This window comes from Sapajus apella, unplaced genomic scaffold, assembly GCF_009761245.1.
Source record: "Sapajus apella isolate SASKATOON/1434 unplaced genomic scaffold, GSC_monkey_1.0 scaffold97, whole genome shotgun sequence".
Lineage (NCBI taxonomy): Eukaryota > Metazoa > Chordata > Mammalia > Primates > Cebidae > Sapajus > Sapajus apella.
In genome coordinates, this window is record NW_022437037.1 from 3,691,340 (window position 1) to 3,717,119 (window position 25,780).

Genomic DNA, 25,780 nt, shown 5'->3' on the forward strand with positions numbered 1-25,780 from the left:
TGTAATTTTAGTAGAGACGGGGTTTCACCATGTTGACCAGGATGGTCTCGATCTCTTGACCTCGTGATCTACCCGCCTCGGCCTCCCAAAGTGCTGGGATTACAGGCGTGAGCCACCGTGCCTGGCCATCTTTTTCTTTATTTTTATTTTGGAGATGGAGTCTTGCTCTGTTGCCCAGGGTAGAGTGCAGTGGTGCCATCTCAGCTCACTGTAACCTCCACCTCCTGGGTTCAAGTGATTCTCCTGCGTCAGGCTCCCGAGTAGCTGGGAGTACAGGCTCGTGCCACCACACCTGGCTAATTTTTTTGTATTTTTGGTAGAGACAGGGTTTCACCATGTTAGCCAGGATGGTCTTGATCTCCTGACCTTGCGATTCATCTGCCCCGGCCTCCCAAAGTGCTGGGACTACAGGTGTGAGCCACTGCGTCTGGCAAGATGACATTTATTTATTTATTTATTTATTTATTTTTTTTTTTGAGACGGAGTTTCGCTCTTGTTACCCAGGCTGGAGTGCAATGGCGCGATCTCGGCTCACCGCAACCTCCGCCTCCTGGGTTCAGGCAATTCTCCTGCCTCAGCCTCCTGAGTAGCTGGGATTACAGGCATGTGCCACCATGCCCAGCTAATTTTTTGTATTTTTAGTAGAGACGGGGTTTCACCATGTTGACCAGGATGGTCTCGATCTCTTGACCTCGTGATCCACACGCCTCGGCCTCCCAAAGTGCTGGGATTACAGGCTTGAGCCACCGCGCCCGGCCCAAGATGACATTTATTATTGTTATTTTTATTATCATTAACAGAATTAATGTTATTTATTTTAGATCCTTAACATTTCTTGATATGCCTTCATTTGATAATTCTACTTCTAGGAATGTATCTTTTTTTTTTTTTTTTTTTTTGAGACAGTCTCACTCTGTCACTGGGTGCCAGGCTGGAGTGCAGTGGCACAATCTCGGCTCACTGCAACCTCTGCCTCCTGGGTTCAAGCAATTATCCTGCCTCCGCCTCCCAAGTAGCTGGGACTACAGACACACGCCACCATGCCCAGCTAATTTTTGTATTTTTTTAGTAGAGGCGGGGTTTCACCATGTTGGCCAGGATGGTCTTGATCTCTTGACCTTGTGATCCACCCACCTCAGCCTCCCAAAGTGCTGGGATTACAGCCTTGAGCCTGCGCCCGGTTTCTAGGAATGTATATTTAAAAAATTCCTGAAAAAGTTTTGCACACAAAGCTTCACCACAGCCCAGGTGGGGTGGCTCATACCTGTAATCCCAGCACTTTGGGAGGCCAAGGCAGGTGGATCACCTGAGATCAGGAGTTAGAGACCAGCCTGGCCAACATGGTGAAACACTGTCTCTACTAAAAGTATAAAAGTTAGCTGGGTGCTGGGCGTGGTGGCTCACGCCTGTAATCCAATCACTTTGGAGGCCAAGGCGGGCGGATCACCTGAGGTCGGGAGTTCAAGACCAGCCTGACCAACATGGTGAAACCCCGCCTTTATAAAAAAAAAAAAGTTAGCTGGGTGTAGTGGCAGGCGCCTGTAATCCCAGCTACTCAGGAGGCTGAGGCAGGAGAATCATTTGAACCCTCGGGGTGGAGGTTGCAGTGAGCTGAGATAGCGCTACTGCAATCCAGCCTGGGGAACAGAGTGAGACTCCCTCTCAAAAAAAACTTTACCACAGTGGCTGGGTGCAGGGACTCATGCCTATGATCCCAGCACCTTGGCAGGCCAAGGAGGGAGGATTACTTGAGCCCAGGAGTTTGAGACCAGCCTGGGCAATATAGTGAGACCCCATCTGTACAAAATATTAAAAAATTAGTTGGACGTCAGGGCACATACTTGTATTAATAATTCCAGCTACTTAGGAGGCTGTGGTGGGAAAATTACTTAAGCTTAGGAGATCAAGGCTGCAGTGAGCCATGATTACATCACTGGCAGCTGAGGTGACAGAATAAGACCCTGTCTCAAAGCACAGCAAAGAAAACTTCACCACAACATCATTTATATTATTACATAATTTCAATCAGCTTAAGTATATTGAACATTAGAGGAATGGTCAATAAACCTACCAACTTGATAAAGTATTATGCAGCAACTTGAAAGTATGGTTAGCAAGACTTTCATAATAAGTTAAGCAAAGAAAAGAAGGTTACAAAATTCTGTATTCAAAATAATTTCAACTGTGGGGGGAAAATGCATAGTAAAACACTCAAAGGAATATGTAATAGTGCAATTCTGGAGTCTGATTTTTTTTTTTTTTTTTGAGACGGATTTTCTCGGCTCACCACAACCTCTGCCTGCCGGTTTCAAGCAATTCTCCCTCCTCAGCTTCCCGAGTAGCTGGGATTACAGGTGTGCGCCACCACACCCGGCTAATTAGTGTATTTTTAGTAGAGACGGGGGTTTCTCCATGTTGGCGAGGCTGGTTTTGAACTCCTGACCTCAGGTGATCCACCTGCCTCAGCCTCCCAAAGTGCTGGGATTACAGGCATGAGCTACCACGTTCAGCCGTGTCTGATGATTAATAAAAATGCATTTGTGGCTGAGTGTTATGGCTCACATCTGTAATCCCAGCACTTTGGGAGGCTGAGGCGGGCAGATCACCTGAGGCCTAGAATTCGAGACCAGCCTGGGCAACATGGAGAAACCCCGTCTCTATTAAAAATACAATGATTATCCAGGCGCTGCGGTGCACGCCTGTAATCCCAGCTAATTGGGAGGCTGAGGCGGGAGAACTGCTTGAACCCAGGAGGTGGAGTTGTGGTGAGCCGAGTTCACACCACAGACTCTGTCTGAAACAACAACAACAAAAACTTCATTTGTATAATTGCCTTGTTATGTTCCAGAGTCAGATTGAGGCAGAACTAAATAAACATTGGCGGCGATTGTTAGAGGGGCTTTCTTACTACAAACCTCCCAGGTATGGCTATTTCATGTGTCTGGTTAAAGTAATTTTCCTTGTTTTGAATACTGAACAGGAAAAAATGAATAAATAAATAAATAAAAAGTAATTTCCCTAAGGAAGCTGGCATGGCTGAAACCATCCTCCTGTATGCTTTGATGATATTGTAGGGTTATGTATACCAGAGATAATACAATTTAGTTTACCAGTGAAAAAGAGTAGGGTTTGTTTGTTTTTTTGTTGACTGAAAGAAAAGGAAATTCCTTCTAGAAATACAGTAATGTAGAATATGATTAAGCCCTATGTGTGGGGGTGGGGATTTATTAAATATTCAATTAATTTTCTAATATTTAGGGTCCATGACATCTGTGTGAGCACTAATTCCTGGGAGACAGCAGTGAATGATGATACTAGCAGCTGACGCTTCTACAGTGTTTACTATATAGCAATTATTACTCTTAAGCACTTGACTTATCAAAAGTTATTTAATCCCCACAACACCCCTTTGAGATAGTTACTACTTTTATTCTTTGGGTGAATATATGATCTTTTTATTGGGTAATGGAACACAGAGTAATGAAATACAGTTACAAATAAAGAGAATATAGCTCGTAGGGCTGGGCTTACTTGATCTTGATTTCTAGTCCAGATCTCATTCTATTATGCATCATAGTCTAAGTCACCCTCATTTCTCTTCTACTTTTGTACTTCTTTTCACTTTATTTTATCTTCCATTATCATTCTCTTAGGTTAACAGTAACTTTTTGTCCTTACTCATCTGTCTGTTAACTCTTTCCCTGTAATTACTTTGAAGTAAATCCTAGATACCTTGTTATTTCATCTGCAAATACTTCACTGTGTATCAAAATATATGGTCTTTTAAAAAAGATAACCGCATATTATCATATTTAGGTATTCATATCATTGTTTCCATTTTACAGATGGGGAAACTGAGGCACAAAGAGGTTAAATAGCTTGCCAAGGTCATATAGTTAGCAAGTGGTAGAACTAGGATTTGAACCTGGTGGTCTCATTCCAGTGTCGGTTTTTTGTTTGTTTGTTTGTTTGTTTTGAGATGTAGTCTTGCTCTGTTCCCTAGGCTGAATGCAGTGGCATGATCTCTGCTCATTGCAGTCTCCACCTCCCTCCCAGGTTCAAGCAATTCTCCCACCTTAGCCTCCCACGTAGCTGGGATTACAGGCACCTGCCATGATGCCTGGTTAAATTTTATATTTTTGGTAGAGACGGGGTTTCACCATGTTGGCCAGGCTGGTCTTGAACTCCTCACCTCAGATGATCTGCCCGTCTCAGCCTCCCAGAGTGTTGAGATTACAGGTGTGAGCCACCATGCCTTTTTTTTTTTTTTTTTTTTTTGGGGTTGGATTTTTTTTTTACTGCCCAGGCTGGGGGGCAATGGCCTGATCTCAGTTCGCTGTAACCTCCACCTCCCGGGTTCAAGTGATTCTCCTGCCTCAGCCTCTGGAGTAGCTGGGATTACAGGCACCTGCCATCATGCCTGGCTAAGTTTTGTATTTTTAGTAGAGACGGGGTTTCACCTTGTGTGCCAGGCTGGTCTAGAATTCCTGACCTCAGGTGATCCACCTGCCTCAGCCTCCCAAAGTGCTGGGAGTACAGGCATCAGCCACCGTGCCCGGCCCCGGTGTCTGTTCTTAATCATCATTCTGTGTTGCCTCTTTCGGAAATTACTGTTCACTCTTATACTAGCCTTTATGTTGTGGATTTTCTGTGAAATGTGAGGATCTCTCTAAAAAAAGAAAAAAATATATCCGGCAACATTATGCATCACAGAATGGACGTTGAGGAAAATTCTCTTTGCAGTAGCATGGGATTTGAAGTCTGATAGACTTTTTCTTTCTTTTTGTTTTAGAAACAGGGATCTTGCTCTGTCACCCAATCTGAAGTACAGTGGTGTGACCATAGCTCACTGTAATCTTGAACTCCTGGACTAAAGTGATTCTCCTACCTCAGCCTCCCAACTAGCTAGGACTTCAGGTGTATGCCACCAGGCCTAGCTAGGTTGTTTTGTTTTGTTTTTGAGACAGAGTCTCACTCTGTTGCCCAGGTTGGAATGCAGTGCCGTAATCTCGGCTCACTGCAACCTCCATCTCCCGGGTTCAAGGGAGTCTTCTGCCTCAGCCTCCTGAGTAGCTGGGACTAAGGTGTGCACCACTATGTCTGGCTAATTTTTGTATTTTTAGTAGAGACAGGGTTTCACTATATTGGCTGGGCTGGTCTCAAACTCTTGACCTCAAGTGATTTACCTGTCTTTTGTTGTTACTCATCTCTCTGTTAACCCTTTCCCTGTAATTACTTTGAAGTAAATCCTAGATACCTTGTTGGCCTCCCAAAGTGCTGAGACTACAGGAGTTAACCACTGCACCCGACCGTGGCTAAGTTTTAACATTTTTTTGTAGAGGCGAGGTCTCACTATTTTACCTAGGCTGGTCCCAAACTCCTGCCCTCCAGTGATCCTCCCATCTCAGCCTCCCAAAGTGCTGGGATTACAGGTGTGAGCCGCCATACCCAACCTACTGTTTTCTTTAGTATATTTTTTCTGTTCCAGGATCCAACATAGTTGTCATGTGTCTGTAGTCTCCTCTTAGCTATGATGGTGTCTTAGTCTTGCCTTGATTTTCATGACCTTGAACAGTTTTGAGGACTGGTCAGTTATTTTGTAGGAGGCCCCCAGTTTGGGTTTATCTGATGTTTTTCTTAGTATTAGACTGGGGTTGTGAGTTTTTGGGAAGAATATACAGAGGTAAGGTACCCTTTTTATTGAGATGGTGTTTCACTCTTGTCGCCCAGGCTGGAGTGCAATGGTGTGATCTCGGCTCATTGAAACCTCTGCCTCGTGGGATCAAGCAATTCTGTCTCAGCCTCCCGAGTAGCTGGGACAACAGGCGCATGCTACCACACCTGGCTAATTTTTGTATTTTTAGTAGAGATAGAGTTTCACTATATTGGTCAGGCTGGTCTTGAACTCCTGACCTCAGGTGATCCGCCCACCTTGGCCTCCCAAAGTGTTGGGATTACAGGCGTGAGCCACCATGCCTGGCCGAGGTACCCTTCTTACTACATCATAGCAGAGAGTACATGCTGTCTACATGAAATCACTGGTGATGTTAATCTTGGTCACTCAGTTAAGGAGGCATTTGCCAAGTTTCTCCTCTGTACAGTTACTTTTTTCTCTTTTCTTACTTTAGTTTTTGGAAGTGAGTAATAAATATAGCCATGTCCAGCTAATTTTTTTTTTTTTTTTAATTTTTTGTGGAGATGAGGGTCTCCCTTTGTTATCCAGGCTGGTCTCAAATCTTGGCCTCAAGCTACCTTCCTGCCTTGGCCTCCCAAAGTGCTGGGATTATAGGCATGAGCCATTGTGCCAGCCCCTCCCTACCCCATTTAGTTATTCATTAGTTTGTATCAGTATTGACTCAAATATATTTATTATATTTATTTTATACTTTGTTTATACCTTGTTTCAGCTTTGGCTGTTGGGCTTTCTTTTAGGTTGGCCTCTGTCCTTTTGATGTGTCTTTCCTTTTTTCTTTTTTGATTTTCTCTTTTTTTCTATTAAGTTGTCTCCTACTGAAAGGACTTTGGTTTTCTAAGACCTTGTGTACTTTCTTTCACTATAAGATGCTTCAAAATTATTTTGAATTTTCCTTGCCCTGGCTCTAGAATCAACCAGTTCTCCAAGGAGTCCTGTTATTAGAGAATGGTATTGAAAACAGGATCTGGGGTGGAGGGTTGGGTGCTGTCTGTTCTTGCTGCTACTGGAGGGTTATACCTTGTAAGCCTTCTCAGTGGACAGAGCTATTACAGATAATATATGTATGTATGCCACAGACCTGGTTTTAAATTTTAGCAATTGTTTATTAGCTGTGGAATTTTTGGTAAGTTATTTACCCTTTCTAAGTGTTAGTAATTCCATTTGTAAAAGGAGAATAGTAATATTTGCCTTTCAGGGTAGCAGTAGGGAATCAAAAATAATGTAACAATGTATCTGCAAACAACATTGTTATAACTGTAATTTAATCAGTTTTTTTTGTTAGGCATAACCAGCTCTGTGTTATGATGTCTATAGAGATGAATGTGTGTGTGTGTTTTATAGGCACCTAAAGGGCAGAAAAAGTCTGTAGGAAAAATATTTTGAAATATTTTTATTTTAAACTCATAGTGGGCTATTGATAATGAAGAAATGATTCACTGTTCTTTTCATAGTCCAAGTTCAGCTGAAAAAGTGAAAGCAAATAAAGATGTAGCTTCACCATTGAAGGAACTGGGTTTAAGAATCAGCAAGTTTTTGGTGAGTAAAAATTGGGACTTGCTCAATTTATTACCTGCAGTGTGGATGTGGATGATTGTATTGCTGGTGATAGTGAAAATTCAGTTTATTTTTGTTTTAAGGATTAAATTGAACATGTTGTGTTTCATAAATACCCAGGTTGCAACTCTTCTCCCTAAAAGTCACAAGTCAAAGTTGCCTGATCCATTTACTGCATATCATAGGGTTTTCTTCACCACACATGTGGTGGTCTTTAAGATGACTAAGTTTGTCATTTTGGGAGCTCACATCATGCCGACTTGCTGTATCAATGTGTTTGGTGAATAAGCATTGTTGTTTCTGGCTTGTACATTTAATTGTAACACAAATTGTATGGCAGTGATTGGCTCTTTTCTTTTCCTATTAGAATCAGAATTGTTATGTTGTATGAAATCTTTGGAAGCATTTTTGTTTATTCAAGTTCTGTGTTCATTGTAGAAGACAAATCTTTAAATACTTGGCCTCCTGTGTACGATTTCTGAGCTGAAGTGGCTGTTCCTCGCTTAAGATCTCTGTGTTTCAGGGTCTTGATGAAGAACAGAGTGTGCAGTTACTCCAGTGTTACCTGCAAGAGGACTATAGGGGTACTCGGGACTCTCTAAAGGTCTGTGGTTTATGTCAGCTCCTTTCTGCTGCTTTTATCCTTTTTTCCATGTTGATTTTAGATAATGTAGGGTTTGGGCACCAATTTATCAGTGGTAGGTGATCAGGTACAGTCATCTTCAGGAAACACTGAAGAAAAAAAAACCATAAGTTCAGCATGTTGGGAGGCCAGTGCAGGCGGATCATGAGGTCAGGAATTCGAGACTAGCCTGGCCAACATGGTGAAACTCCATCTCTACTAAAAATATAAAAAAAAAAAATAGCTGGGCATGGTGGCAGGCGCCTGTAATCTCAGCTGCTTGGGAGGCTGAGGCAGGAGTATCGTTTGAACCTGGGAGGCAGAGGTTACAGTGAGCCGAGATTGTGCCATTGCACTCTAGCCTGGACGACAGGGCGAGACTCCATCTCAAAAAAGAAGATGTAAGCTGGGTGCAGTGGCTTGTGCCTGTACTCCCAGCTTCTTGGGAGGCTGAGGCAGGAGGATCTCTTGAGCCCAGAAGTTTGAGGGTGCAGTGAACTGTGATCGCACTACTACACTCCAGCCTGGGCAAGAGTGAGACCCCCATCTCTTTAAAAAAATAGAGAATATATATATACACATAAGCTGAGTCCTGTCTTCATACTTAGGGGAGTGGAGAGGTTAAAGATTGGCATGTTAATCATAGAATCTTGGGCTATTATAGGTGATAAGGATTTGGTAGAATTTCTAACCTGACCAGCCCCTCATTTCACATATAAGGATTGAGGCCAGAGGAGAGAAGGAGGGATTTGATAACAGGTTTGGGTACATTTGGGTAAAAACTAAGGTAGAAAGCGTATATAGAACCAAATGTGCAAGTATAACCTTGAAGGATGAAGTGAAGGTATGTATCTTTTTTTGTTACTTGAGTTTTGCCTATAAGATGGCCTTTTGACTGCTCTGTTTTTCTTTTCAGACGGTACTGCAAGATGAGAGGCAGAGCCAGGCCTTAATCCTGAAGGTCAGTAGTAGTCACCATTTCTATTCTTTTATGTGAAATTGAGTGACAGCTTCTTGACCTCATTTTCCTGAGCATTGCTGACTTGTGATTCTTCTGTTGAATAAGCATGGAGGTCTTTATGAAGAAACGTATTAACTCATTTGTGATATGATGCTTTTATCCACTGGGTCAAGTAGAGAAGTTTCTCCCAAGGAGATGCTTAAGCTACTGGTGGTGAGAACTAGTTCATGGATATTTTTCTCTAGGTCTAAGTCCAACAGGATTAATTCGTATTTCTTTATTTCTTTATTCTTCATTCCCTCTCCAGCGACCTTCTCACTTAGGATCTTGTGTTAAAATGGAATTTGTGACTCCTGAAGAAGTTTCCTATTTGATATTTAGTGAGAATTAAGTACCTTAATTACAGGCAATTAGGAACTATATTGGTGGTATTTTTATATTTGTGTATGTTTGGCCTGCCAGTTGATAGCGGTGTTTGCTACATGAATGCTCTGAGAAATCATGCTAGAAAACATTTTTGGAAACTTGTGTATATTATTAAATAATAATCCCTTTCATCCTGTATATCCTGGTTTATGAGTCTTTTGCTTTCTTTTGGCCTAATTCAGTATGTTTGCATTTCTGTGATTGCTTATTTATACAGATTGGACTTTTCCATCCACATCTTTAAGATTATCAATATATTTAAACTTGAGTTTCCTATGTGCAAAGGTGAGTAACTGATTTTGAATCTTTGGGTTCCTCAGATTGCAGATTATTATTATGAAGAAAGAACCTGCATTCTTCGTTGTGTCTTACACCTTCTCACTTACTTCCAAGATGAAAGACATCCCTATAGGGTAAGCTTGTTTAGTCCCTTGGTTCTCTTTACCCTGTATCATCTTAATAATTTTATTAATATTTATTTGAATATTTACCTTTTATTCTAGATATAATTAACTCTTGATTTTTTTTTAAAGGTTGAATATGCAGACTGTGTTGATAAATTGGAAAAGGAGCTTGTTTCAAAATACAGACAACAGTTTGAAGAGCTTTATAAAACTGAAGCACCAACCTGGGAGACTCATGGAAATCTCATGGTATGTAGTTACTGTGCTCTCCTGTAACTCTTAGGAAAATTGTATACCCTTGCTTATAGAGCTACAAGTTAAATTATTCATTCATTCATTCATTTAAAACTTACAGATTATCATTCTTAATTTTTTTTTGGTGAGATGGATTCTTCCTCTGTTTCTCAAGCTGGAGTGCAGTAGCACGATTTCAGCTCACTGCAGCCTCTACCTCCTGGGTTCAAGTGATTCTCCTGCCTCAGCCTCCTGAGTAGCTGAGATTACAGGCGTGCGCCACCACGCCCGGCTAATTTTTTGTATTTTTAGTAGAGATAGAGACAGGGTTTCACCATGTTGGCCAGACTGGTCTCAAACTCCTGACCTCAGATGATCCACCTGCCTTGGCCTCCAAAAGTGCTGAGATTACAGGAGTGAGCCACTGCACCTGGCCTAGATTATTATTCTTGGGAAAAGTTTAAACAGTTCACATAAATCAAAATATTGATGACATTAATTAATGGTACTTAATTCGGACTTTGACTTTATTTTTAATCCCATTACTTTACTTTCATTTCTTGACTAAAATTTGTTTAGTGGCTAATAGAATTCTGAAACTAATATTTCATCATCATTGTTATTTTCTGCTTAGTGTGTGACACTAGTCTGATTATTTTATCCTAATTTCTTTTTCTTTTTCTTTTTTTTTGAGACGGAGTTTCGCTGTCGTTACCCAGGCTGGAGTGCAATGGCGCGATCTTGGCTCACTGTAGCCTCTGCCTCCTGGGTTCAGGCAATTCTCCTGCCTCAGCTTCCCGAGTAGCCGGGACTACAGGCACGCGCCACCATGCCCAGCTAATTTTTATATTTTTAGTAGAGACGGGGTTTCACCATGTTGACCAGGATGGTCTCGATCTCTTGACCTCGTGATCCACCCGCCTCGGCCTCCCAAAGTGCTGGGATTACAGGCTTGAGCCACCGCGCCTGGCCCTCTTTTTCTTTTTCTTTTCTCTTTTTTTTTTTTTTGAGACAGAGTCTCACTCCGTCACCAGGCACGAGGTTGGAGTGCAGTGGTGTGACCTCAGCTCACTGCAACCTCCGCCTCCCGGGTTCAAGCAATTCTCCTGCCTCAGCCTCCCAAGTAGCTGGGACTACAGGTGCGCGCCACCATGCCCAGCCAATTTTTTTTTTGTATTTTTAGTAGAGGCGGGGTTTCACCATGTTGGCCAGGATGGTCTCGATCTCTTGACCTTATGATCTGCGTGCCTCGGCCTCCCAAAGTGCTGGGATTATAGGCGTGAGCCACCATGTCCAGCCAATTTTATCGTAATTTCTAAACCAATTTGCATCTGTAGATTATAGCATGACCTTTTTTGTTTTGAAAATAAAACATGCTTATTAAAACACATCAGTCAAAAATATAGCTACTTTAAAAATATTTAATAGATGAAAAAGGCCCATTTGTACAAATAACATCTCTGTCTTCTTGGAAAGTTTCCAGTCAGAAGCATGAAACAACAATAAAAGCATAAAATTCCCAGGAGTAAGTTTAAGACAATGTATTATCTAAATGAAGAGAACTTTAAAGTGCTATAAAAGGTGTAAAAGAAAACAACTGAGGCTGGGCACATGGCTTGTATCTGTTATCTTAGCACTGTGGGAGGCTGAGGCAAGCAGATTGCTTGAGGTCAGGAGTTGGAGACCAGCCTGACCAATATGGTGAAACCCTGTCTCCACTAAAAATACAAATATTAGCTGGGTACGGTGGCTCACACCTGTAATCTCAACACTTTGGGAGGCAAAGGTGGGCAGGTCACTTGAGGTCAGGTATTTGAGACCAGTCTGGCCAACATAGTGAAACCCTGACTCTACTAAAAATACAAAAATTAGGTGAATGTGGTGGCACCTGTCTGTAGTCTCAGCTACATGGGAGGCTGAAGTGGGAGGATCACTAGAGCTCAGGAAGTGGAGGTGACAGTGAGCCGAGATTATGGCACTGCACTCCAGCCTGGGCAACACAGCAAGACACCATCTCACCAAAAAAAAAAAAAAAAAAAATCCGGGCTTGTTGCTGCACAGCTGTAGTTTCAGCTGCTCAGGAGGCTGAGGAAGGAGAATGGCTTGAACCTGGGAGGCAGAGATTTGAACTTGGGAGGCAGTGAGCCGAGATGATGTCATTGTACTCCAGCCTGTGCAACAGAAGCTCCAAAAAAAGGCCAATGGAAAAGACACACTGTATTCCCATGTTCTTGAGTATAAAAACTCAAACACTGGGCTGAGCACAATAATCCCAGCACTTTGGGAGGCCAAGGTGGGCAGATCACTTGAGGTCAGGAGTTCAAGACCAGCCTGGCAAACATAGTGCAGCCCCACCTCTACCAAAAATACAAAAATTAGCCAGGCACGGTGGCACATGCCTGTAATCCCAGCTACGTGGGAGGCTGAGACAGAAGAATTTCTTGAACCGAGAGGTGGAGGTTGCCCAAGCCGAGATTGCACCACTGCACTCCAGCCTGGATGACAAAGCAAGACTCTGTCTCAAAAAAAAAAAAAAAAATTTACATGTGAAAAATAAGAATATCCGGGAACGTTTTGAAAAAGTAAAATAGTGAAGGAAAATTAGCTGTACCAGATAATGCTACTATAATAATGTAAAACATGGAATTGGCACATGAATAAATAGACTATTGAATAGCATGTATGTCTAGATGTAAACTCAAATACTGATTGGAAATTAGTATATGATAAAAGTGTCATTTCAAATCAGTGGGGAAGATTGGATTATTCGACAAATAGTTTTGGAACTGCTGAATAGCCATGTGGAGAAAAATTAAGCTGTATCTCCATCTTATACATTTTACCAAAAGAAAATCTGGATGGATTAGTGATTTAAATTTAAAAAGGAAAATATAAACTGTAAAAGTACTGAAAGAAAACATGAGGGGGTGTGTGTGTGTATTTAGAGCAGGAAAATTTTCTTAAGGTAACTCAGAAGTCATAAAAAAAGAAATAGACCTAGGAGTAGCAAATTAAGACAAACTCATGTCTCAAAGGGTTGATACCCTTTAAGACAGAAAGAATTCCTATGACTGGGCTCATGCCTGTAATCCCAGCACTTTGGGAGGCCAAGGTGGGCGGATCACCTGAAGTCAAGAGTTTGAGACTAGCCTGGCCAACATGGTGAAACCCCATCTCCACTGAAAATACAAAAAAATTAGCCGGGTGTGGCAGTGGATGCCTGTAATCCCAGCTACTTGGGAGGCTGAGGCAGGAGAATTGCTTGAAAGTAGGAGGCAGAGGTTGCAGTGAGCTTAGATCACACTATTACACTCTAGCCTGGGCAACAAAACCAAGACTCGTGTCTCAAAAAAAAAAAAGAAAGAAAGAAAGAATTCTTGTGAATCAAAAAGTAAAACACCAGCTGGGCACAGTGGTTCACTTCTGTAATTCCAGCACTTTGGGAGGCTGAAGTGGGCAGATCACTTGAGGTTAGGAATTTGAGATCAGCTTGGCCAACATGGCGAAACCCTGTCTCTACTAGAAGTACAAAAATTAGTTGGACATAGTGGTGCACACTTGTAATCCCAGCTTCTTGGGAGGCTGGAGCAGGAGAATTGCTTGAACCTGGGAGGCAGAGGTTGCAGTGAGCCTGAGATTGCACCATTGCAATCCAGCCTGGGCCACAGAGGGAGACTGTCTCAAAAAAGCTGGGCGAGGTGATGATTCTCTTACCCAGTCTTCCTAGTAGCTGAGATTACAGGCGCCTGCCACCATGCCCGGCTAATTTTTGTATTTTTTTTTTTTTTTTTTGAGACGGAGTTTCGCTCTTGTTACCCAGGCTGGAGTGCAATGGCGCGATCTCGGCTCACTGCAACCTCCGCCTCCTGGGTTCAAGCAATTCTCCTGCCTCAGCCTCCTGAGTAGCTAGGACTACAGGCACACACCACTATGCCCAGCTAATTTTTTTGTAGTTTTAGTAGAGACGGGGTTTCACCATGTTGACCAGGATGGTCTCGATCTCTTGACCTCGTGATCTACCCGCCTCGGCCTCCCAAAGTGCTGAGATTACAGGCTTGAGCCACTGCGCCCGGCCCTAATTTTTGTATTTTTAATAGAGACAGGGTTTCACCATACTGGCCAGGCTGGTCTCGAACTCCCGACCTCAGGCAATCTGCCTGCCTTGGCTTCCCAAATTGCTATGATTATAGGCGTGAGCCACCATGCTGGGCCTCCCTCTTTTAATTGGGGGGGGTGTGTGTGTGTATATGTGTGTGTGTGTGTGTGTGTGTGTGTGTCACCCAGTGAGGCTCTCTGGATTTAATGTCCAAATATTGGATGTTTTTCTTAAATATGGTGGTGGTTTGTTTTTTTTTTTTTGAGACAGGTTTTTTTCTCTGTTGCCAAGGCTGAAGTGCAGTGGCACAATCACAGCTCACTGTAGCTTTGACCCCCTGGGCTCAGGTAATTCTCCTACCTCAGCCTCCTAAGTAGCTAGGACTATAAGCATGCACCAGGCTTTGCCATGTTGCCCAGGCTGGTCTTGAACTCCGGGGCTGAAGGGATCTGACCACCTTGGCCTCCCAAAGTGCTGGCATTACAGGTGTGGACCAGACCAAACATCTTATTGTTACCAGTGTTTTTATTTGATTCTGTTATCAGAGAACACATTCTTTGTCATTTTAGTCTTGTCAAATTTACTGTCTCATGGTTTATGGCCTACCCTGTGGTCTCTCTTGGTGATTGTACCCTGTCCACTTGGAAAGAATGTCTAGTTGTTTTTTTGTTTTTTGTTTGTTTTTTTTTTTTTTTTGAGACGGAGTTTCGCTCTTGTTACCCAGGCTGGAGTGCAATAGCGCGATCTCAGCTCACCGCAACCTCTGCCTCCTGGGTTCAGGCAATTCTCCTGCCTCAGCCTCCTGAGTAGGTGGGATTACAGGCATGCGCCACCATGCCCAGATAATGTTTTTTTGTATTTTTAGTATAGACGGGGTTTCACCATGTTGACCAGGATGGTCTCGATCTCTTGACCTCGTGATCCACCCTCCTCGGCCTCCCAAAGTGCTGGGATTACAGGCTTGAGCCACCGCGCCCAGCCTTGTCTAGTTGTTTTGTCATTTGGATAGCATGACTTTATTAGCAAGAGGTTGGTAATAACCTAAATGTTCATCCAAGTAAGTAGGTAAAATAAACTATGGCATTTATGTACAGTGGAATACTATGTTGTGTTAAAAATATTAATGGGATTGGTTGAATAATCTATGGCATATCCACATAATGAATTATTATGCACATATAAAAAGGAATTAAAAATAGGGAGTTGTGGTTTTTTTTTTTATTTTTGTTTTTTGTTTTGGTGACAGAGCCTCACTGTGTCACCCAGGCTGGGGTGCAGGGGCCTGATCATAGCCTGTTATAGCCTCAACTTCCCTTGCTCAGGCGACTCTCCTGTTATAGGCACCAGTGTAGCTGGGACTACAGACATGCACCTCTATGCCTGGCTAATTTTTAAGATGGAGTCTCGCTATGTTTCCCAGACTAGCCTTGAACTCCTGGCCTCAAACAATCCTCCCACTTTGTCCTCCCAAAGTATTCAATTATTAGGCTTACAGGCATGAGCTGTCCTCTAGTTCAGGAAATTTTTAATATACTATTACAGGAGAGTTTTTTTTTTTTTTTTTAATAATTGATTTTTTTGTTGAGACGGAGTTTCACTCATGTTACCCAGGCTGGAGTGCAATGGCGCGATCTCGGCTCACCGCAACCTCCGCCTCCTGGGTTCAGGCAATTCTCCTGTCTCAGCCTCCTGAGTAGCTGGGATTACAGGCACGCACCACCATGCCCAGCTAATTTTTTGTATTTTTAGTAGAGACGGGGTTTCACCATGTTGACCAGGATGGTCTCGATCTCTTGACCTCGTGATCCACCCGCCTCGGCCTCCCAAAGTGCTGGGATTACAGGCTTGAGCCACCGCGCCCGGCCTTATTCTATTTTTTATTTTTTTTGGGACAGAGTCCTACTGTGTCACCCAGGCTGGAGTACAGTGGCATGATCCGAGCTCTCTGCAACCTCCACTTCCTGGGCAAGCGATTCTTCTGCCTCAGCCTTCTGAGTATCTGGGATTATAGGTGCGCACCACCACACCCAGCTAATTTTTTGTATTTTTAGTAGAGAAGGGATTTCACCATGTTGGTCAGGCTGGTCTTGAATTCCTGACCTCAGGTGATCTACCCACCTTGGGCTCCCAAAGTGCTGGGATTACAGGTGTGATCCACTGTTCTTGGCTATAGGAGATAATTTTTAAGATATATTGTTGCAGCTGGGTGTGGTGGCTCAGGCCTGTAATCCCACCAATTTGGGAGGCGAAGGTGGGAATGCAAGACCAGCCCTGGCAACATAGCAAGACCTGATTTCTGTAAAAAATTTAAAAAATAAGCCAGACGTGGTCCTAACCTGTAATTTTAGCTACTTGGGTGGCTGAGGCAAGAGGATCACTTGAGCCCTGTGGGTCAAGGCTGCAGTGAGCTGTGATCATACCACTGCACTCTGGGTGACAGAATAAGACTCTCTCTCAAAAGAAAAGATATATTGGTTGGCTGGGCACGGTGGCTTACACCTATAATCCTAGTGCTTTGGGAGGCCAAAGTAGGATTGATTGAAGCCAGCAGTTCAAAACCAGCCTGTGCAACATAGCAAGACCCTTTCTCTCCCAAAAAAAAAAAAAAAAAAAATGAGCCAGGTGTGTTGGTGCTTGATTTTACTCCTAACTACTTGGGAGGCTCAGGTGTAGGAGGCTGCCATGAGGTATAATTGTACTGCTGCACTCTGCTTGGTTGACATAGCCAGACCCTGTCTCTTAAAAAAAAAACAAAAAAACGCTGGGTGTGGTGGCTCACGCCTGTAATCCTAGCACTTTCAGAGGCCGAGGTGGGTGGACCACTTGAGGTCAGGAGTTCAAGACCAGCCTGGCCATCCTGGTGAAACCCCATCTTATTTAAAAAACAAAAAAACCTGTCTCTTAGAAAAAAAATTAAATATGGGCGAGGTGCAGTGACTTGCACCTGTATGTAGTGTTAGCTGCTACTCAGGAGGCTCAGGTAGGAGAATCACTTGAGTGTAGGAGTTTGAGCAGCCAGCCATAGTTATGCCACTGCGCTGTATCCTGGGTGACAGATAGAGACCCTATCTTTAAAGCATGGTTTTTAAGTACTGTTTTTAATCTCAAGTTATTTCTCTCCCATTTTTTTTCATTGGTTGTGCAGACAGAGCGCCAAGTGTCTCGCTGGTTTGTTCAGTGCCTTCGGGAACAGTCCATGCTGCTAGAAATTATTTTCCTTTATTATGCATACTTTGAGATGGCACCCAGTGACCTACTTGTATTAACCAAGATGTTTAAAGAGCAAGGATTTGGCAGTAGGCAGACCAATAGGCACCTGGTGGATGAGACGATGGATCCGTTTGTAGATCGGATTGGGTAAGTATGAGTGAATTAAACATCATAGAACTTGTAGTGTTTACAGCATTGATACTATAGAGGTATGTAAATGGGCGGGAGGTGTAATTTTCACTTAACAGGTGGGGAAATGGATAGGTGTACTGCCACATTCCCTTTCATGCAGGAAGTAAAGACTGGCATTGAGAGAGTACATGCTCTTCTCTCGAAATGAGTATTATAATCTGCTCTTTTACCTACTGTCTTCATCTAAGGGATTAATCCATTCATTCAACAAAAATTCGTTGAACAACTATGGTAGGCCAGGCGCTATGCAACTGCTAACAGGATAGTGGTAAATAAGGCATATATGCTCACTGTTCTCTTTCAGGTCTGTGGTCTTTAAATTTCTTGTTTTTTCTATGTTTATGACCATGGATGTATCCACAGCTGGGGGCCTGGTCACTCTCCAAGCAAAGATACATACCAGCTAAGTTTGTGTTTGTGTGTGTGATATAGATGAGGTCTCACTATGTTGTCCAAGACAGTCTTGAACTCCTGGCCTCAAGTGATCCTCCCACCTCTGCCTCTCAAAATGTTAGGATTATAGGAGTGAGCCACCATGCCTGGCCCAGTAGGTTTTTTTTGATATCATAGTGTCTTATGTCTCATGTTTGTCTCGATTGAGTTTCAGAACAGGATATATAACACAGTGATACTGTTTTTCTTTTTAGCTACTTCAGTGCCCTCATCCTGGTGGAGGGCATGGATATTGAGTCTTTGCATAAGTGTGCTTTGGATGACCGAAGAGAACTGCACCAGTTTGCCCAGGATGGGCTTATTTGTCAGGTGAACTTGGAATAGCCTCTTTTTTTTTTTTCAGATGGTTTATAAGTTAGTAGTATGTTTTCAATTTCTGAACTCTTCTGCATAAAATTTTCAGTGTTGGGGAATTCTACATTGTTCAGTCATGTGGAGGTTCTGCAATTGTTTTTGTTTGTTTCATTTTTTTGAGACGGAGTCTTGCTTTGTTGCCAGGCTGGGGTGCAGTGGTGTGATTTCGGCTCACTGCAACCTTCACCTCCTGGGTTCAAGTGATTCTTCTGCCTCAGCGACCTAAGTAGGTGGGATCACAGGAATGCTTCACCACACCAAGCTACTTTTTTTTTTTTTTTTTTTTTTTTTTTTTTTTTTTTGAGACAGAGTTTTGCTCTTGTTGCCCAGGCTGGAGTGTGATCTGCGATCTAAGCTCGCTGCAACCTCTGCCTCCCAGGTTCAAGTGATTCTCCTACCTCAGCCTCCCGAGTAGCTGGAATTACAGGAATGCTCCATCAGGCCCGGCTAATTTTGTATTTTTAGTAGAGATAGGGTTTCTCCATGTTAGTCAGACTGGTCTCAAACTCCTGACCTCAGCTGATCTGTCCGCCTTGGCCTCCCAAAGTGTTGGGATTACAGGAATGAGCCACCGTGCCCAGCCTCATTTTTGTATTTTTAGTAGAGGTGGGGTTTCACCATATTGGTCAGGATGGTCTCCATCTCCTGACCTTGTGACCCTCCCGCCTCGGCCTCCCAAAGTGCTGGCATTATAGGCGTGAACCACTATGCCCAGCCTATTTTGTTTTTTTGAGACAGAGTCTTGCTCTGTCACTCAGGCTGGAGTGTAGTGGCACCATCTCAGCTCACTGCAGCCTCCACATCCCAGGTTCAAGCAATTTTTGTGCCTCAGCCTCTGGAAGAGCTGGGATTAGAGGCACACACCACCCTGTCTGGTTAATTTTTATATTTTTAGTAGAGATGGGGTTTCACCATGTTGGCCAGGCTGATCTTGAACTTACCTCAAGTGAGCCACCTGCCTCAGCCTCCCAAAGTACTGGGATTATAGGGTTGAGCCACCGTGTTCGGCCTCTACAATGTTAAACAGTTGATTAGACCTACAGGAAATCTCAGATTTGTCAGGCATCTATATCAAGGTGATAATTGAATCTGAGAATGATTGATTCATGGAGTTGCTACAAGGACAAAAAAGACCCAAGGAGAAAACCCTGGAGATGGTCTGTATTTAGGAGGCCTGCAAAGGAGGAGGAAAGGGGAAAAACATTGAGATTAGATGGTTAGAAAGATAAAAAATGAAGAGAGATGATAGAAAGTTCTAGAAGGAGCAGGATAAAATTTCTTTTTTTTCTTTTTTTTTTTTTTTTTTTTTTTTTGAGGCGGAGTCTCGCTCTTGTTACCCAGGCTGGAGTGCAATGGCGCGATCTCGGCTCACCGCAACCTCCGCCTCCTGGGTTCAGGCAATTCTCCTGCCTCAGCCTCCTGAGTAGCTGGGTTTACAGGCACGTGCCACCATGCCCAGCTAATTTTTTGTATTTTTAGTATAGACGGGGTTTCACCATGTTGACCAGGATGGTCTCGATCTCTTGACCTCGTGATCCATCCACCTCGGCCTCCCAAAGTGCTGGGATTACAGGCTTGAGCCACCGCGCCCGGCAAAATTTCTAAAGAGTGTCCATTTGAACGTGCATTTTATAATCGTAAAACTACGTGAAATTAGTAGACAAATTTTGTGGGTAGAAAGAAGAGTAATCGAGGGTTTGTTAGTTTGGTGGCTGGGGGTTTAAGAAGAGCGAAATACCAGAATGAGAGAGAGGCCACTCTTTATGTCTTGCTTATTGAGCATGATGAAGAATCTGGTTGAGGGATCTTGAGGCTTCCTGTTCAGAGATACAGATGTGTTTTCTTCTCTCGCTAGGATATGGACCGTTTAATGTTGACCTTTGGGGACATTACACATCATGCCCCAGTGCTTTTGGCCTGGGCTCTCCTCCGTCACACTCTAAACCCAGAAAAGACAAGCAGTGTGGTCCGGAAGATAGGTGGCATAGCCATCCAGCTGAATGTGTTCCAGTATTTGACCCGATTACTGCAGTCACTTGCCAGTGGGGGAAATGATGTGAGTTTAAGGCTCTGGGTGATGAGCATGGGAGTGAGCTGGCAGAAGCATTATAATAATGTAACAGCTATCATGGTGGTGTGGATAATGGGATCATGTTGTAACTAACCTTTCTAGAGCATTTAGACATCAGCAGACATTGTTTGTAATGTTTATGAACATTATCAAATCCTTATAATACTTTTTTGTGTTAAGGGTTATCATTCTGTTTTATGTATTAGGAAATTGAGACTCAGGGAGATGTAATTTGCCCAAAGCAACAATAATAACCAGTAAATGGTGGATACAGTTTGAACTCGTTGAGTCTGACTCTGCCAGTAAAGTATATCTTAGGAAGATAGCTTCGGATATACTGACTGGAGAAGTCATTTTCAGGGGACTTAATCAACTGTTACAAGATGAATTAGAAATTCTCTTGAGTCTTATGTTGGGGTTCGGGTGGCATGGTTTAGTGAGCTTGTGTATTTTTTGTGTTTGTATTTTTTGTTATTGTTGTTGTTATCAGATGGAGTCTTGTTCTGTCGCCCAGGCTATAGTGCAATGGCACAATCTTGGCTCACTGCACCCTCTGCCTGCCGGGTTCAAGCGATTCTCCTGCCTCAGTCTCCCAGGTAGCTGGGATTACAGGCACGTGCCACTATGCCTGGCTAATTTTTTGTATTTTTAGTAGAGATGGGGTTTCACCATGTTTCCCAGGCTGGTCCCAAACTCCTGACCTCAGGAGATCCACCCACCTCAGCCTCCCAAAGCCCTGGGATTACAGGCATGAGCCACCTCGTTTTGCCTTTTTTTTTTGGAGATGGAGTCTTGCTTGCTCTGTCGCTCAGGCTGGAGTGCAGTGGCACAATCTCAGCTTACTGCAACCTCCGCCTCCAAGATTCAAGCAATTCTTCTGTCTCAGCTTCCTGAATGACTGGGACTACAGGTGCCCGCCACCACACCCAGCTAATTTTTGTATTTTTAGTAGAGGTGGGGTTTCACCATGTTGGCCAGGCTGGTCTTGAACTCCTGACCTCAGGTCATCCGCCTGTCTCTGCCTTCGAAAGTGCTGGGATTACAGGTGTGAGCCACCACACCCGGCCAGATTCAGTGGTTGTACTCCTTGGTTAGTATGTATTTGCTCAAAGGAGTTGAAAACTTATGTCCACGCAAAAACCTACACAGACCTTTATAGCAGCTTTATTCGTAATTATCAGAACTTGGAAGCAACTAAAATGTCCTTTAGTAAGTATAAATAAACTGTTGTACATCTAGATGATAGAATATTTATATATTACTAAAAATAAATGAGCCATCAAACCATGAAAACACATGGAGAAAACATTAAATGCATATTAGTAAATGAAAAAAAACAATCTGAAAAGCCTTCATAGTATCTGATTCCAGCTACGTGACATTCTGGAGAAGGCAAAACTGTGGAGGCATTATAAGAGACTAGTGGGTTGCCAACGGTCTAGTGGAGCAGGAGGGCTGAATTAGGTAGAACGCAGAGGAGTTTTAGGGCAATGACGCTATTCTGTATAATACTATAATGCTGGATACGTGTCATACTTGTCCAGATCCATACAATGTACAACACAAGAGTGACCTTAATGTAAACTGGACTTTGGGTGATAATAATGCCAATTTAAGTTCATCAGTTGTAACAACTGTACTGCTTTAGTGGGATGCTATTTTATATATTGGAAATCTTTGTACTTTCTCGTCAGTTTTGCTATGAACCTAAAACTGCTTTACTAAACAAAGCCTATTTAAAAAAAAAAAGAAAAAAAACTCAGCTAGCAGTCCCCACTTGTTGTCACTGATTGGTTTATCTTGGTGGCAATTCAGGTGCTATATCCATTCCTGTTACCACTGTTTTTTCTGTAGGCTGGATATGATTTTCTGATTTTCTTCTTCCTTACTCAAACTTTAATAATTTTGGCAATAATTCTTTTTTTTTTTTTTTTTTTTTTTTGAGACGGAGTTTCGCTCTTGTTACCCAGGCTGGAGTGCAATGGCGTGATCTCGGCTCACTGCAACCTCCGCCTCCTGGGTTCAAGCAATTCTCCTGCCTCAGCCTCCTGAGTAGCTGGGATTACAGGCACGTGCCACCATGCCCAGCTAATTTTTTTTTTGTAGTTTTAGTAGAGACGGGGTTTCACCGTGTTGACCAGGATGGCCTCGATCTCTTGACCTCGTGATCCACCCGCCTCGGCCTCCCAAAGTGCTGGGATTACAGGCTTGAGCCACCGCGCCCGGCCCAATAATTCTTTTTTGAGTTTATTCTTGACTTTGTTGTAATACTTGTGGTTCCCGCTTTCTGTTTACTTCCTTTGTCTTCCTGATCTTGTAACTAAATTAGGACAATTATGAAGCTTCAGATTTTCTTCCCATTTGTTTATAAAGAATATTTGAATGCGATAGGATTATGCTAAATCTGGGGAAGAGTTGTGTTACTCAGAATGATTCACTGACTCCTTTGCCATTCTAGTGCACCACGAGCACTGCGTGCATGTGTGTCTATGGACTGCTGTCTTTTGTTCTGACCTCGTTGGAGCTGCACACGCTGGGCAATCAGCAGGTCAGTGTCTGGCTTCCATGAATCTGTCTACACTGCCCAGATTTGCAATCAAGTCCACAAAATACCCCCATTGGATCTGACATTGTTTACCTCATGTGTTAATTTATTTACTGCCATCCATTTTTGTTTACCTTTTTCTTTCTTTTTTTTTTTTTGAGATGGAATCCTCCACAGGTTGGAGCTCAGTGGCGTGATCTTGGCTCACTGCAACGTCCACCTCCCAGGTTCAAGCGATTCTCCTGTCCCTGTCTCCTAAGTAGCTGGGATTACAGGCGTCTGCCACCACACCTGGTTAATTTCTGTATATGTAGTAGAGACAGGGTTTCGCCATGTTGACCAGGCTGGTCTCAAACTCCTGATCTTAAGTGATCAGCCTGCCTTGGCCTCCCAAAGTGCTGGGGTGACATCCATGAGCCACCACGCGTGGCCTCGTTTTCATTTACTATTATACAGGTGTTAAATGTTAATTGTAGAAAAGTCAGAAAATACTGATAAAAAGAAAAAAGTATAGTCCTGTCACATAAGATAACTTGTTAACATTTTGGTGTATTCCTTTCCCTTTTCCAAATACATATATATATGAAAATATAGTAATTCCCTAGAAATGGAATGACAGTGGATATACGGTTTTTAAATTTTCTGTTTATTTCTTTCTCTTTTTTTGAGATAGAGTCTTGGTCTGTCACCAGACTGGAGTACAATGGCACGATCTTGGCTCATTGCAACCTCTGAATCCCTGGTTCAAGTGGTTCTCCTGCCTCAGCCTCCCGAGTAGCTGGGATTACAGGCACTCGTGACCACGCCCGACTAATTTTTGTGTTTTTAGTAGAGACAGGGTTTCACCATGTTGGCCAGGCCAGTCTCGATCTCCTGACCTCATGATCCGCCCACCTTGGCCTCCCAAAGTGCTGGGATTACTTAAGGTGTGAGCCACTGCACCTGGCTGTTTATTTGTAGTTTAAGAGACAGGGTCTCAGTATGTTGCCCAGGCTAGTCTTAACTCCAAAATGCGAGTGATCCTCTCACCTCAGCTTCCCAAATATATACTGTTTTATAACCTCATTATTCTACTCTAGTACATCTGTGCCAGACGTTTGTGGGTGCTAGTAAGTATTCTGCACCAGGTTTGTTTTTGTTTTTTGGGGTTTTTTTTTTTTGAGACAGGGTCTCACTCTGTTGCCCAGGCTGGTCTTGAACTCCTGGGCTTAAGCATTCCACCCACTTTGGCCTCCCACAGTGCTGGGATTACAGGTGTGAGCTAGGGCACCTAGCCTATAATTCCCAAGTAGCTGAGATTACAGGTGCATGCCACCACACCTGGCTTAATTTTTCTGTGTTTTTAGTGGAGACGGGGTTTCACCATGTTGCCCAAAGCTGGTCCTGATCTCCTGACCTTAGGTAATCCACTCGCCTCAGCCTCCCAGAGTGCTGAGATTACAGGCGTGAGCCACCGTGCCTGGTCTGTAATTTTTCTTTCTTTTTTTTTTTTTTTTTGAGAGGGAGTCTTGTTCTGTAGCTCAGGCTGGAGTGTAGTGGCACGATCTGGGCTCACCACAACCTCTGCTTCCTGGTTCAAGCAATTCTCCTGCCCCAGCCTCCCGAGCAGCTGGGGCTACAGGTATGCACCCCCATGCCCAGCTAATTTTTGTGTTTTTAGTAGAGATGGGGTTTCACCATATTGGCCAGGCTGGTCTTTGTGTACTTTGGGAGAATTCTGGTTACTTTTGACCTGGCCTTATACCTGGAAGATTGATACTAACATATTAGGGCCAGGCACTATGGCCCATACCTGTAATTTCAGGTTGTGAGGCCAAGGCCGGTGGATAACCTCAGCTCAGGAGTTCAAGACCAGCCTGGGCAACATGATGCAGCCCCATCTTTACCAAAAATACAAAAAATTCCTGAGTGTGATGGTGCACACCTGTAGTCCCAGCTACTCAAGATGCTGAGGTAGGATCACTTGCCTGGGAGACACAGGTTGCAGTGTGCTGAGATGGCATCATTGCACTCTAACCCAGGTGATGGAGTGAGACCCTGTCTCAGTAGCAACACCAAAAAACATGAGGGTTGCAGGAATCCTGGTACTTGGATTTTAAAGAAATCATTCAGTGAGCATTTATTAGATTCCCTGTGTATGCTAAGCTCTGTGCTATGTACTAAGGATAGAACAATTAAAGACATTGTTTTTGGCTAGGCATGGTGGCTCATGCCTGTAATCCCAGCATTTTGGGAGGTCAAGGCAGGAGGGCCACCTGAGGTCAGGAGTTCAAGACCAGTCCGGCCAACATGGTGAAACTAAAATGCAGAAATTAGCTGGCATGGTGGTGGACGCCTTTAATCCCAGTTACGTGGGGGGACTGAGGCAGAGAATCACTTGAACCCAGGAGGTGAGAAGAGCAAAACTCCATCTCAAAAAAAAGAAAAAAAATAAAAGACACTGTTTTTGCCCTCTAGGAGAGCAGTCTAGCTGAGCCTAGTAATAACTTACATTTATGTGGCATTTTTGAATTTACAGTGTAAATGAGATATATTACCTCATTTAATCCTTATTTATAATTCTTATAATCCTACTCTGAAGCAGGTATTACTGTCCTCATTTTACAGATAAAGCATTTCTAGTTCTGACAGACGAATTTGTCTAACATCATACAGCAGATACAATACACCTTGGATAGGATGTAATCTTAGTTTTTAAACCCAGAGTTGTTGGCTGGGCTTGGTGGCACACTCCTGTAACAGTGCTTTGGGAGGCTGAGGTGAGAGGATTACTTAAACCTAGAAGCTAAAGGCTGCAGTGCGCTATGGTGGTGCCACTGCACTCCAGTCTTGCCAACAAAGCAAGACCTGGTCTCTAAAAATAGGTACATACGTACATATGAAAATGGTAAAAAGAAACAAACCCACTCACCCAGAGTTCTTGCACTCTAGTCTGGATGACAGAGCAAGACCTTGTCTTCTCT

General features: G+C 43.3%; 1 protein-coding gene across 1 annotated transcript in view; it reads left to right on the forward strand.

The window, feature by feature from the left end:
• Positions 1 to 25,780, forward strand: part of NUP188 (nucleoporin 188) — a 58,421-nt gene that overhangs the window by 6,663 nt on the left and 25,978 nt on the right. The window contains exons 3-12 of the mRNA XM_032257524.1: positions 2,849 to 2,922; positions 7,147 to 7,231; positions 7,773 to 7,853; positions 8,788 to 8,832; positions 9,579 to 9,671; positions 9,792 to 9,911; positions 17,138 to 17,349; positions 18,042 to 18,156; positions 20,057 to 20,257; positions 22,731 to 22,820. Of these exons, the coding sequence (XP_032113415.1) occupies positions 2,849 to 2,922; positions 7,147 to 7,231; positions 7,773 to 7,853; positions 8,788 to 8,832; positions 9,579 to 9,671; positions 9,792 to 9,911; positions 17,138 to 17,349; positions 18,042 to 18,156; positions 20,057 to 20,257; positions 22,731 to 22,820 (1,116 nt within the window). The remainder of the gene's footprint in view (positions 1 to 2,848; positions 2,923 to 7,146; positions 7,232 to 7,772; positions 7,854 to 8,787; positions 8,833 to 9,578; positions 9,672 to 9,791; positions 9,912 to 17,137; positions 17,350 to 18,041; positions 18,157 to 20,056; positions 20,258 to 22,730; positions 22,821 to 25,780) is intronic.